Consider the following 15,000-nt stretch of genomic DNA (forward strand, 5'->3'; position numbering starts at 1 on the left):
TACAGCTTTATGTTATATTTTGATAAACATACTGCAGAGTAAACATGTTTAACACCATACAAAAGATTTATTTTTGTTTTAATAAAACACAAAAAAAGTTCCATGGATTTGAAACCTTATTGTCGTTTTATTGATTTAGGAGCAATACATTTTTGTTAATTTAAATCATTTCTGTTTGAGTGGTTACAATGGTATTTAGAATAAAAATCTAAAATGTAAGACAAAACGTCCAAAACTGACACATAAAATGTGTGAGAAAGCACTTATGGTAGTTCTCATGTTTATAGTGCAGCATTTTTAAGGTGAACTCCAATTGATGAATTGCACGCCTCGGTTTTTTGCTAAAGTGAGACAAAATAAACGCAATTTGATCAAGTTAAAACAACTAATATCAGCTACCAGGACAACACTTTTCACTAGCAACTTGGATCAAAACATTCATACAAAGCTTTTAAATACTACCATCGACATTAAAGCTGTGGAGTTAAAGGCGTTTCTATGATTAATCATATAATGTGATTGTTCCAGAAACAGAATCATGCTCATCCTTGTGCTTGTCAGCTTTGAACCAACGTCTCAGCAAAGCAGTTTCACTTTTCCTTTACCTCATCAAATGAAGCTAAAGAAGTGGCTCTCATTAAAGTTATTTATTTTTGTTGCAACCACAAAACTGCCCACTTTTTTAAGCCAGTTGAGATGAATTAGTTTGCTATGATGTCACAGATAAGCATGTATCCGTCCTGTCAGGGGTTATGAAATAATGAACTGTATTCATTCAGTAGTTTCTTTGTTTTACTTCATTCCAAGATGGAGGAGCTTCCTGTATGGTCCGGGTCCGCCCCACAGCCCCCTGAAAACAGAAATGAAAAGATTTGGTAGCAGCCAAGACAATAAAAAAAAGAGGGTGTTACAATTAAGCATTTAATAGAGGGATTATTTGTTTGTAGCCATGGCAACCTGACTGCAGAAAGAAACAACCTGCCTATAAACTGTCACCGGTTGCCGTGGTTACCTGCCCTTGTCTTCCTGTTTTAACATTAGCTAGCTTGTTGTTGGGGAACTACAACTATTTACAACAGCGTGAAAAAGGAATCTTGCTACCAAATTGACATTAGTGAATAGGATACGTCTTAATGAGCCGTTATATGCAGGTGAGTGGATAAAGAAATGACCCAAGCTTCAGTGGTCAGACATTACTTACTAGGAATGTTAAAGCAATTTTGTTCAGTGTCTAAATAAGACAAACGGTCCATAGCGAGCAAGAAAGCTGCAATAGGATTTTCCTAAAACTATTAATTTTCTATAAAAAATTGACTTCATATTTAGCATTCAAATGGAACACGATCATTCCTCCCTGTTTTGGTCACAACTGGCAGTCATTTTGACTGCAAGGATTTTTGCACCGTTCTAGTAAAATTTTTCCAGAATTTCACATTTGAAAATCTCTTGTGAAAACGATGCATCACGTCATCGCCTTCCTAAAATAATGACCTAATCATTCCATTTTATTAAGGTGACGACATGAAAAATGAACAAGCAGCTGCATCAGAATAAACTAAGCCATCAGAAATCAAAACTGATTTCATTAGCCTAATTATAAATAGACTAAATCATTATAATAATATCTTCCTGCTGTTTTTCTGCAGGTGACATGTGCAGTACACTGGGTGCAGCCTGACTGATAATCCTTCTATCAGTGATTATTGATCGTATGCATACCGGAGAAGCCCGTGCCAGTACAGGTGAGGCATCACATCGGCTTTCATGTAGTACATTAATCTCCGCTCCTTGGCCTGGTTGATTGGGAACGTTTCCAGCGGCTGCCCGTTGTAGTCGAACTCTGCCAGGACCACTGTGTTGTAGCTCGTCACCAGCGGACAGGAAGTGTAGCCATCGTACTGCAAAGAACAAGACAACTTCTGTTTGAACCCAAACAAAATGGGCAAATTCAAAATTTTAATACACTTGGGTCTGTCACGATTGCAAATGTTGATACGATAAATTGTCCCAGATGTTATTGAGATAAATGATAACATTGTTCTTTTGAGAGTATAACGGTAATGGTGTAATAATGCAAGAACACATTCTCAAAGATCAACACATTTTTAATTTTAATGACAATTTATCACTGGAAATAGAAGATACTTTAAATATCTATATAAAAAAACAGAAACATCAAATAAAATTAATTACAAAGTCTCTAATAAAAAATGTCCATAAAAAAAAATCTCTACTTCAGACCAATGCACTAGATTGAAGACTTTTTATTTTAATTTATCATGTGATTAACTGATTTATTGCTTATTTTGACAGGCCTAAATGGTTATTTTGCAGATGAAATTCAGTTCTTAGAGCTGATAAAGGAGTGAATCCAACCTCGGATGAACAAAAAGCAGATATTTTCAGTACAAATCCAGCAGATTTCTTTAAAGTTACACATAATTAGGTGAACATATTTGCTTAAACATGTTGTAATTTTAACTAAAATTACTAAAAAATGCTGTTTGTGATATGTAAAAACTCAATTACTTCAAAAATGTTATATCTTTCGTTATGTTTTATATCTTTCACCCACTGAAGTCGCCATTTTTTCCGCCAGTGGATCCGTTTTCTACAGAGTAAAATATAATGTTGATGTAAATTTAGACAATGCCACATTATGTTGCTGTTGGCTGCAATAAAAAAAGGCAAAATAAAACAAATATTCCTCAAACTAATTGTAGATCCCTTTAAAGCAAAAACTAAAACTCATAAGAGCCGATTAGCATTGCTTACCTTCTTATCTGGCTTCTGATTTTTCAGTAATTTGCCGATGGTTCTGTTCAGGATCGCAGACTGTGCAGCTAAAAAAAAGAAAAACAAAGAAAGATTTAACTTGTTTTACAGGAATGAGTTAAAAATCCAGAGACTTTCGCCGTCCTGAAACATCCTTCACATTCAGGAGCTGCAGCCTGTCCCAGCATGCTCTGACCAAAACAAACACATCCTGCTAATCCTCGCGCCGATGGATGAATGTAGACGATTACACCTTAAAGAGACAGTGACACTTTTTTGAAGCAGGTTTCTGTTAAAATGTTGCCACTACTTAAAGTTTAATCACCTGACAACCTAATGATGTTTTCATCAAACTGAGAGGATTATATATCCTGGTATTCACCAACCATAACATTTTCCTGATGTACTTCAGCCCAACATCAATTGATTCAGAGAGAACGAGGAAGCTCAAACCACATTTTCCACCAGACATAATGAGCAAAGATCATATTACGGACTCAAACTCTGCTCCACTTTCCAACCATGCAGCCAAATAAAGGTTTAAATGAGAGCAGCAAAATCACATCTGGAACTGGAAGACATTTTAAATAGCCAAACTAAATAAACAAACAAAACAAACAGAAAAAAAAACAAATAAAATGAATTATAAAGTGTCTCTAAATAAAATAATCCTTCAAATAAAGCATTAGTAGAGAACAAAGCAAACCAAAGACTTTTGTCATCCATTTTGGTAGAAAAAGAGAAAAAAGAAAAACAATGAATCATGCAAATGATAATTATTAAGCTCGTTTTAATTGATCATGCCATTAACTGATTTATTGTGACAGGCCTAACATGTTTACTGTGAAATATAATCTCTCCTGCATGGAAATTCAGGATGCCATTATATTAAACTCTAAACTCTAATACAGCAACAGTCTTCAGTCAGATGCCTCTTCAGATGCGTTGCAAGACTGACTGCTACTGGAGATCGTTCCTGCCCAAAGAGACTTTTTGAAGATGGTTGTATAGTATAATTTACGACACCATTTATTTTTTCTTTTATGTAAATTAAGTATTTATGAACTGAATTACAATAGACTAAATGTGGAAGATGTGAGTGGATATTTCGCAACATCATATTTTCTAGGGTTGCATCTGATACTATTGGTAAATACTGTGATGATAAATGGTCATTTCCTGTCGCTCCTCTGTGTGTTTCAGTATAATAATCTGTCAGATCTGAGCGTCTACTGCAGTGATCACATATAACAGGCTGAATATTACAGTGTGAGCTCAGAAAACTTGAAATATAATTAGCCAAATATTTGTGCATCATAGAAATATTATTGCAGATTATTATGATGATTTACTTGTGTGATAACTGGCAGATTTTGCAGATTTCACTGTGCCAACAGATTTTCACAATAGTAGCTGTAGCTGCGGTGAAATACTGTGGTTTAATTTTACTGTTTTGTGTGCCATTCTGGAGATGCTCCTGCAGGGGGCAGTGTTGCCTCTTCAGATAAATGAGTTTAAATCCTGGGGAGGCAAACATTTAACCCAAGGCTCACCGTACAAAAGGAAGTTAACAAATTACAAAATTATACCAAATGTATAGTTGTTGCGCTCCATTTTTCAGTTTTATTAGATTTCTGTAGAAGCAGCAACATTTCTGCCTGGTTGATATCGATGGATTAATTCACCAATATGCAAAAAATAACCTTACACCAGTGGGTATGTTTTATGTAGAGCTGAGACATCGATTATTAAAATAATAAACTAAAGTAGTAATGGAATATCTTTGATTGGACTACACAGACTCAAAAAAGATCATTTTAGTTGCAGCCTTAGTTTTATACATTACATTTTGATACTTGACAATAATGCAAATTTTAACAAAGCTGAAAAAATTAAATGGAAGTAAATGAAATTAAAATGAAAACCAATACCAAGTAAGATGTAATAAACATTCTGATGAGCAATAAAATAGACATTTATTCCCATTTAAAACAGGAAAACTCCCACTCATCATAGTCGGTGCAATTAAAAACATCAATACTCAACATTTTGAAGGTTAAAACCTGATAAAAACTTCAACATTTAAACTCCTTCTCCCCTCTGACTGAATAATAATACGTCCATAATTGAAGAAAACTGGCAAGATATCTGTCTGTCCAACTGACTTTATCTTGAGAACAGTCTGCAAGATGCTAAAAGAAGTCTCCAGAAGCCCTAAATTGTCAGCTCAGGACCCAAACCAGACTCTTTCTGCTCCTGATATGAAAATGGATACCTCCGCCTTAAAAGTCTTACTGAAGAGAAAACAGACAACGACCAGAAATGAAGAAATATTCCTCAGTTAGATGCATCTAAACTTATTTACACACCAGAGTAGATAATATATGTTAGGCTTAAAAGCATTTCAGGAAAAGAATCTGATTAACAATGTAAAGCACGGTAGTGGAGGTGGCATGAGTTAGAGATGCTTTTCATTTCAAATTCAAAAATACTTCATAGATCTCAAAAGGAAATTAAATGTTGCTGTAACTCAATTAAATTTAAGAGTTATTGTAGATAGTGATGGGTAGGTAGGACAGATCTGTAGCAGTCTGTATTGCTGCGATTTTGAATAAGCCTCTGACTAAAGACACTGTTTTTCTAAGAGAGTCTTATTGAGAGTATGATCATTGAGTAGAAAATATAAATTTTTGTTGCTTAAGTGGAATCTATTCACTTCCTTTTTAATGAAAAATAAGACTATTTCTTAATAAATACCTGAAAACTGAATGGAAAATCCTAATTTTTTTTTCCACCTGAGCACCACCAATCTCTACTCCAGGATATAAATATACGCCAACAGTCCAGAGGAGATTATGGGCTCGGGGTAATTAAGCTTCAGAGGATAAAAAAATAAAAACAAGAGTTTCACATTTGAACTGATTACATGAACTGATTCAATGTCACTTTTATCTGACTGGCTGTGTAAACATGATGCAGAATCATTGTGAAATAATGAAATAAATATGCAAAATCTAAAAATACAAGCTTGGAAAACCGCCAGCTAGCTCGCTCTCCAACCTCTGCAGCTCCAACTAAATTTATCACCAAGTGCCAGCAGTTGTTAAAATGTCTGACCCAGTCGCTGCTCTAAATGAGGCACACGGTAGGAAACGCTAATGCTAACGCTAACACACATGCCACAATGTTCATGTTAAAGCTGAGGTTAAATTACAGGCTAAAATATAAGGAAACATATTTTATTTTGAAGTGGATGCATAATTATGCTGCATATGAAGTTGATAAAAGAAATTATTTAAAAAGAAAACCTAAACTGTTATGTAATTTTTCTTGTTGAGTGTTTCCTATAGTTCAGTGACCTACATAACTGAAATATGTAACATGAAACCATACAAACACATCTGACTGAATAAGCAAGCTAGTAGGTCCGGGAAACAGAGACAAACTCAATCCCACTTTTTACTTATTTTGCTTTTGACTCAGTTTGAGAAGCTGATTTTAATTGATGTTATTTTTATGTCTGTTTTAAGAAATGCGAGAATCTTCCGTTTTTTGCAAGAGCATTTAATTCACCCTATAAAGATAAAGGACAAAGATCTATGATCTGAACTGTCATAAACTCCCTGATAATTTCTGGAAAACCTAAACCCTGCATGTCATTTCCTAGCAACAGGAAGACTTGGCAGAAATAGACGCAGTTAAACACTGAACGCTCCTTAAAGCTCGACTTGTGATTAAATGTAGTTTGAAGATGACTTTCATTAATGCACATCCCTGTTTTTACCTGTCCCTCGTCACATTGCACTTTGCTACTTTAGTTCCTGGAGCGGAAAGTTTGATTAGCTTTGCAGTCACATGGCGACAATATTATGACTCGCTAATCTCTATTATCTTAATTATCAAAAATAAAACATGAATTATAACCTAATTACTGTTGTCCTTGTCGCAGATTGTAGCTATTTGAGTCCCAAATCAGACAATTACATAAATTACCATCATTATTTGGTTGGTTTTGTAAATCTAAGGTACAAATGAGGAATCGAACTTTGGTCTGGTGAAGTGAAATCTGGCACAGTTCGAATGCATACAGCAGACCAGAATCCACTCCGAAAGCAGGAGGTGGACTACAACGCAGGGGATTCTGGGTAAATACAGCCAAAACAAACACGAGAGACTAGCGCTGGTGGGAGAAATCAGTTGTGGTTTGTTACCACAGCCGCTAAAATCTGACACTACTCCAGTTTTGTTTACATTTTGTGAAGAGAAAAGGTTGGGCTCGTGTTTTCTTCTGAGGTTTTTGTCCCGATTCCTCCCGTAGTTCTTGTTGCACCGCCACCACAGGTGAGGAGGTGAACAGGTTTTTCCAAACAGTTTGGATTATTCGGTACAGAACAGTGAGAAAGCAAACCGCACCAGCTGAAAATGAAACAAATGTTGCCATTTTGGGCCCAAATAGAACCAAATATTAGATGTGGAAACTCTCTAGTGCCGACCTTGTGTTTAATTTCTCAAAGAGAAACCCAAGAGACCTGTTGTAACTCGAGAGGAGCTGCAGAGCTCCACAGCTCAGGTGGAAAAATATTTAAACAGGACAACTATTAGTTGGACCTGTCGCAATAAATCAATTAATCGCATGATACATTAAAACAAACTCAATAATTTTCATTTTGCATGATTTATCGTTTCTGTGGCAGAAGTCTTCAGTTTGGTGTTTTGGTCTCAACTAGCTCTTTTTTGAAGGATAATTTTGTTTACAGAGACCTTCTGTTGTTTATTTTGGATATTTAAAAGATCTTCCATGTTCAGAGTTAAATATTCAAAAGAATTTAAAAGTTCATTTGTTTTTGAAAATGTGTTCATGCAGTATGATATTATAAGATCAAAGCATATTCATTTGTTAGGATGGCCCAGTCAAAGTCCTGCCCACATGAACTGTAGCAAAATCTCCATCCATTCTGGCTGAGCTTAAAAGATTGGGTAAAAGTTTATTTACAATAGTTGTGCAGGTGAAGACATCCGCTGGTAACGGCACATTACTCCAAAAGACTGAACGTGGGTCGGTTTAAATATACCTGCCACACTTTTAAAATTTTTATTTCCACAAATTCTGCACTGTTATTCACTATAAAAACCCAATAAAGTTTAAGGTTGTAACGTTACAAAATGAGGAAAAATTTAGCAGGCAGGAATACTTTTGTCATTCACTGCTTTCCGTAAATGTTGGACCTCCCAGCCGTCGAGGGAACAAAATATAACAAAAACTCCTCCCAGATTTTCTACTTCTGCCTTTAGGTAACTCTTTCCATTGTGATGCAACAGGATTCTCCTTTCAGTGTAACAATGACTCAGCTAAAATCTAAACTAGATTGGGTTCAGGACATGCCGTTTTCACACTTGCACAAGCGTCCTTGAGACATTCCATACTTAATTCAAGCAGCCTGGATGTACTGTAACGAAAATGTCTGGTCCAGAAAACATGTAAAAACATCATTAAAAGGAGAATTTACTGCCAGTAAGACGTGAATGCATTTGTGACGTCAGAGTGAAGACTGCTAAGCTCAAAGAAAAATATCTGGCAGAGGAGATAAAGACATTAAGCCATTTCTCTCTGTCCTAAAATTCAAGGATCACAGCAGATAACCAAAGTCCACACTGCATGTTGGTCATGTGACTGCAGCATTTTTGTTTCATTTCCTCATGTGTAACAACTCTTGCACAATACAGAGCTTTTCTTTGTCTGTGCCATAGATCTGGCATCTGAAAAACAGACAGATATTTGTTGGATCTATATGAGACCTGATAAATCCATCCAAACCCTGGATGCCATTTTTAATGCCTACTTAAAGACTGGTCAGTATTGTCAGTCTTAAAGGTGACCTATTATGCTTCTCTGTCTATGGGTTATACAAAACATAATTTTAACATTTTATTTTTTAATCATTCTTACACTGCAAAAACACAAAATCTTACCAAGTATTTTTGGTCTAGTTTCTAGCGCAAATATATCAGCAAACTTGAAATACGACTAACTTTTTAGCTACTTGTTGCATTGGCAGATAAATTAACTGAAAGTGAAAATGGCTGAAAACAGATACATCTTTGAAAAGAAGAAGTAGAGCATCCAACACAACCAACAAGAATGCAGCAAGTGGTTTCTAGATGGTAAGTCAACAGCAGCCATTGTACAGTGCATATAGCGGTAAAACTAGCTGACCGAGCCTACTGGAGTTCCGCTGGGGTTGCTAGGTGACAGGTAGAACTCTGCTAGGGTTGCTAGGTAACGACACATTGGCCATCAAATGTGACCATTTTTGAAACGGTCACATCTAACTTATTGCTAGAAAAAAAAATAGCTGGATGTTTCTTAAGCGCCCGAGCTGTTTTTAGAAACCCTTTAAGATTTTTCAAGCCAAAAGCCATTCTGTATTTAGTCAAAACAAACAAACAAACTCAATGTTAAGCTTGGCTTCCCGTATAAGAAGTTTATTATACCTGATGGAGTCCGTAAGAGAGATAGGATAAATTACTCAAATCCAATTAAAGGGCTCCATGCTTACATAAAGGATTGAATCCTTAAATGCTTATTGCATTTTTTCATACAAGCGTTAATTATTCTGTCCTAAAAATTCATTAAGATGTTTCACAAGAGGTTTGACAATAAAAATGTCAGTTTTTAATGAATTTTCTGTTCAAAAGGAGATGTCAGTTTGCAATAAAAAGAATCCCTTCTGGAAAAACCACATCATGTTTACAATTAATGTGTAAAGAGAGATAAAGAGATTCACTTTACTGCGTCACACTGCCTTGATATTAAAATCTTTATATCAACTAGATTACAACTGTGACAGAAAATCTGACCTAACCTAATAATATAGTATAAAATGTAAGATAATTATTTCCAGAGATAAGGATGGCTGAATGCAAAAAAGTCCCTGTATTTTTAAACTTTCGTAGGCTTGGTTTATGTCTTTATGATGTTGTGTCAACAATACAGATTTTAAAGATAAAGCATCTTAAGTACAAAATAAACAAATTGCTCACAAACAATACAGTTATTAATTGGATTACAGCAGTTTCCTGGAGAGTTTAAACTAATAATCACTTACCGACGGCGGCTCCAGTTTTGGCAGTAGGGAGGTTGGTGCAGTCTCCAATCCCAAAAACATTTGGATATTTGTTGTGTTGGAGCGTTTCTTTGTTTAAATCCAGCCAGCCGTTCTCATCAGCGAGCGGACTGCCTTTAACCACCAGGCTGGGTCCCATTGGCGGAGTAACGTGAAGCATTTCGTACTAATTCAGAAAACAGAGGAGTTTAACATCAAATTATCAAGATAAGTTTAAAAGAACTTTATTTAAAGGTGACCTATTATGTTTCCCTCAACAGGTTAGGATAGGTCTATGGGTTATACAAAACAAAATCAATACATTTTTTAACAAAATGAGAGTTTTGCTTCTTTTGCTTCCCTTTCAGAATGAGCTGTTTAGGGCTTCTGTCCCTGAGCTTCGGTTGCTAGGTGACGGGCTGGGCTCAGCTCGGGTTGCTAGGTAACGGGCTGGTGATTTGTTACATTCCGAATGTTTTTGAAATGGCTGATTTTACAGACACCACAAAACATTAACTTAATGTCAAAATAACTGGATGTATTTTTTTTAGTGCTTAGACTATTTTTAGAAGCAGCAGAGACTGAAATGAAAGTATGAAAATATGCAAAAAGGTGAATTTTGCACAACAGGTCACCTTTAAAGGAGAATATGGAAACAATGGACAATGGAAAATATAAAGGCAGTTACCTCACACACTTTGGTCTCTCCTGGTTTGTCAAGGTTTTCAAACACAGCTTCCCGTTTGTCTGGCCGCACTTCGATCAGGTTTTGTCTGAGGTTTACTTGTAGGTCGCGGCTTTTAACAATGTCCCACAACGTGTCGGCGTATTTCTTGATCCCAAAGAGCACAGGAAGTGATGTGTTGTATATCACATTGGCCTTTGCCCTTTTTCCTGTCTTAAATACATAAATATATAAAATGTCCTTGTGAAATTCAGAACACCACATTTAAACTCTTAAATACGTTATCTTTTGATCCAAAAGACTAAGCACCTTTCTCAGGTAAGCATCCGATAAGTACATGATCTTCTGTGGCGCTCCGGCGCATTTCACAGGCGTGTTTGGGAAGGTGAACACAGCGTTGCCCTCTTTGAAGTTCTGCAGAGCCTTCCAGGTTTTCTCCACAGTTTCGATAGAGTAGTTTGACCCAATCTTTGGATGCTCAAACGCCTCTGGTAAGCCTTTAATCTACATTTAAAAGAATATAAATGACCTCTTTGCAATTTGTACCATCATATTGTACTCTTGCATTTAATACCTCCATTTTGTACCTATAAACAAACCATTTCAGACCCACACGAATCCCCACTTCAAAATACTCATTGAAAAGTTAATTTTGTTCAAAAGTGAATCTCCTATTTTACATAGATTAATTACACACACCGATATTTCTGGTAATGTTTATCATTATGACTTCTGGTTAAAGAAAACCCCAAATTCAGTATTTTTGAATATTAGAATATTTACATAAAACCAATAAAAATGAGTTTTCAATAAAGAAATATCAGCCTAGTAAAAAATCATATACATGCAGTGTAGTATATTCACTCAGTACATGTTTGGGGATCATTTTACTGCATTTGTTAAGGAAGCAGATATCACACTTTTTCCTTCCACTCAACTTTCCATTAATATACTGGAATACACCACTCTGAACAGCCAGCTTTTCTATTGACTGGTTAAAATCCATGCAGGAGGCCAGAGATTGTCAAGACTGTAATGAAACATTTCTGTCTTAAATGTCCTGTTTTTTAAATAAAAATTATTTAATTTTCTGACAATTAATTAAGATACAATAAATAAATGTCAGATGAATTGGTGTAATAAATAAACTTTTTTTATGATTTCCTGATTTTTCTTTAAGGAGTTAGATATTTTGATAAATAAATACTTTTATAAGACTGCTCAAATCTCTCACTTAATTGACTGAACAACATGTAATTTTCCATTGCCACTGAATGTGGTTATAAACCTGGTTTGGGCTGGTTAAATTTTATGAAGTGCATAAGATTATGACCTCTGATCAAACCATAAAACGAAATACAACTTCCTGCTGCCTGTTCATATCAGGAAAAGTCAGGCATGAAAACACCACAACACCACAGGCTGAAACTGGTGAAGCGATGAAATGACCAGCACTTTATGTAATTACATTTACGCAAAATGTAAAAGGAGAAACAAATAGGTGCAGAAAGCATTACTACCTTTTCATAATGGAGCTGTAAGCCAAGAGCCACTATCAAATATTCATAGGAGATCTGTAGAAGAGAAAAGAATCACTTCAAACTCATGTTTTATACCACTAATCTTTCAGGTCAGTCTAGAAGAATTAAATCACCTCAGTCCCATCGTCTACAAGGACAGTGTTTTTGTCTGGGTGTATTTCCTGAACCTTGGATTTCACCCACTTCACACCCGACGGCATAACACTGGCAGTGGGACGAGCCGATGAGGCGGTTGTTTTAGCTCCAGCCCCAACGAGCGTCCATATCGGCTGATAGTAATGCACCTGAGAGAAGCAAAAAAAAAGTTAGATAACAAGTCTGAAAGATGATTTGCAAACTTTCCATGCTGCAAAAACACAAAATGTTACCAAGAATTTAGGTCTAGTTTCTAGTGCAAATATCTTAGTACTCTGGAAATAAGACAAAACTTACTCATGAGTAACTTTTCAACTAGAAATCAGTGTTTGTTTTCATATTAATGAAAGTACACGTTCTACTGGCAGGTTTTCACTTATAAAACACATTTTTCCAATGCATTAAGTGAAATAATCTGCCAACTGAACTAGAACCTTTTCATCAATATTAAGGAATTATTGACTTAAAATAAGCTCCTATATCTTGCTGAAAAGTTACTTTTAATTAGTACACCTGAAAAAAGCACAAAACTAAGACATTTGCTTTATAAACTAGAGTAAAAATAAATGGTAAGAGTTTGTGTTTTTGCAGTACAGTTATTATTGGGGTGCCCAGATTGCAGTTTGTTGGCCGATCACTGATTACCAATGTCTGAAAAAAATCCTGACTTGCGGATTCCGATTTTAAGTACTGATTTTTTGTCTGAAATGTTGGGCTAATTGAGACAAGGCCTGTCAAAATAAGCAATAAATCAATTGTGCTTAATTAATCAAACACACTCAATAATTTCCATTTGCATAACTTATTGTTTTTCTCTTTTTCTACCAAAAACTGGATGACAAAAATCTCCAGTCTGGTGCATTGTGCTCAACTTGCCCTCTTTTTGAAGGACAATTTTGTTGATAGAAACTCTATAATTCATTTTGTTTGTTGTTTCTGTTGTTTTATTTATTTGTTTTGGATATTTAAAATCTCTTCCAGTTCCAGTGTTTCATATTCACTAGAATTCAAAGTTTATTAATCCCTGAGAATGCAATCTTGCAATATCATGCTATTATCATTATATTACTTGAAAATGGTCTCAAAACAACAATAATATCGTATATTGCAATAACTTGTGGGACAATTTATCGTCCAGCAAAATTTGCTATCCTGACAGGCCTATTTCAGACCAAATAACTTGATTGAAGACTTTAAGTTTTTGGTAGAAAGGAGAAAAACAACAAATCATGCAAATCCAAATTGCCAAGGTAGGTCAGATCGGGTTCACATGCAAGTATGGGCTGACCAATGATACCTCAAAATTAAGGAAATCGGCTGGTTTTATCGGTGCACCCCAGTGCATGCGATTACTCTCATATCCTTGCCTCGGATGGCTCCACGACAGCCACATTGTCGGCTCCGAGCATTCTCTTCATCCGTGCACTCATGCAAATGCCCCCACTTCCTCCTCCGAGGACCAACATCTTGTAGTGCTGCTTAGCAGACGCCCGGCTGCTGGTGTGGAGATGAGAGATAGCGACACCCGTGGAGTGGTACAGCCTCAAACGACGCAGCGAAGAAGCCATTCTGATCCTGGTCCTCTGGGGACAAATCGTTTCTGCTCAGCAACAATTTCACCAAAGCTCAAAACTCATTAAATCTTGCAACAATCTGCACTTCCTGTTTTGCTGCTGCTGCATGAAGGATTTGACAGTGTTGAGGTGGCAACTTGTTTTTTTTTGTTTTTTTTAGTGGCAGAAACAGAGAATTAGGTAACTTCTTTACATTGTTTTTTTTTGGAGATTAAACACATGCTTGTTCTGCTGCAGAGTCATATAACAGCTATAAGCCCAAAGGTTTGATTGTGGCTTTAAAAAACCACAGACATTGTAACATACGGGTGAACCACAGCAACCTTTGCAAAAGCATAGAGAATGTCCAAAACTCACAATATGTAACAGCAGAGGGTTGTTTTTTTTTTTGTTTTTTTTAGCTATAAGGTGAAGCTAGCAATTCAAATTGATTTCTCTGTTTAACTTAAATTTAATACCGAGTAAACGCAAAAATTCTTGTACAGCAGCGCCAGACAAGCAGCAAAAGTAAACATTGGCTTTATCAGGGTACAGTAGGAGAGAGCGGGTCCGGACTGACCTCAATCTTGGTGCATTTTGAATAGCCAACTGTAAACATAACAATCATTCCTGCACATAAACACACCGATGGACATTATGTTCGGTTGTAGAAAAAAGGTCTGACACTTACCTTGAAGAGCAGGAATTGTTAACCGCTTGTTTTTGCCGCCAATTCTGGCAAAAAAGAAGAAAAAAACTTGAATGGACGATTAAATTCTTCCTGTTTACTCCTAGGTGGAAAAACAGCGGAATAGCTCTGCACCGCAGAGTCCGACGCGGTATGAGTCTGGCAGATCCCGCCTCTCGCCCAACGGACAGAACCAGCATCCAATCAGAATGCGCCCCCAGGACATTTATCCCGCCTCTCTGGCGTTTGACCAATCATAAAGCAGCACTTGAAAAAGTAAAACGTTACACAATTAGCTTAAATGTTATAAACAGTGAAACACATTTGACCTTCGTAACGATATGGAAAATGTAAGGCACATCATTTCACTTACTAGTGGTGCGGATAAAAACCTCTGTACCTGGAAACGTGACAGTTATTTTGTGCTACGTAACTTTGAAACTGTCCTGAGGGCATTTCTAAGTGGGCGGGTTCGGGTCGGTGTCAGCACGTAGACGGTGCCCATCCGTAGACATGTGGT

At 36.3% G+C, this 15,000-nt stretch overlaps 1 protein-coding gene across 1 annotated transcript; it reads right to left on the reverse strand.

Annotated features, from left to right (window-relative positions):
• Positions 1-101: 101 nt before the first annotated feature.
• Positions 102-14,675, reverse strand: sqor (sulfide quinone oxidoreductase). The gene is made up of 10 exons (XM_016666667.1): positions 14,484-14,675; positions 13,607-13,820; positions 12,218-12,388; positions 12,084-12,137; positions 10,873-11,067; positions 10,567-10,776; positions 9,882-10,065; positions 2,776-2,843; positions 1,720-1,898; positions 102-850 (listed from the first exon to the last, which is right to left on the reverse strand). Exons 2-10 carry the CDS (start codon positions 13,805-13,807, stop codon positions 793-795), a joined length of 1,320 nt encoding a protein of 439 aa, XP_016522153.1. The 5' UTR covers positions 13,808-13,820; positions 14,484-14,675; the 3' UTR covers positions 102-792.
• Between the last annotated feature and the right edge of the window lie 325 nt (positions 14,676-15,000).

The sequence above is a fragment of the Poecilia formosa genome, unplaced genomic scaffold (assembly GCF_000485575.1).
Source record: "Poecilia formosa unplaced genomic scaffold, Poecilia_formosa-5.1.2 Scaffold765, whole genome shotgun sequence".
Taxonomy (NCBI): domain Eukaryota; kingdom Metazoa; phylum Chordata; class Actinopteri; order Cyprinodontiformes; family Poeciliidae; genus Poecilia; species Poecilia formosa.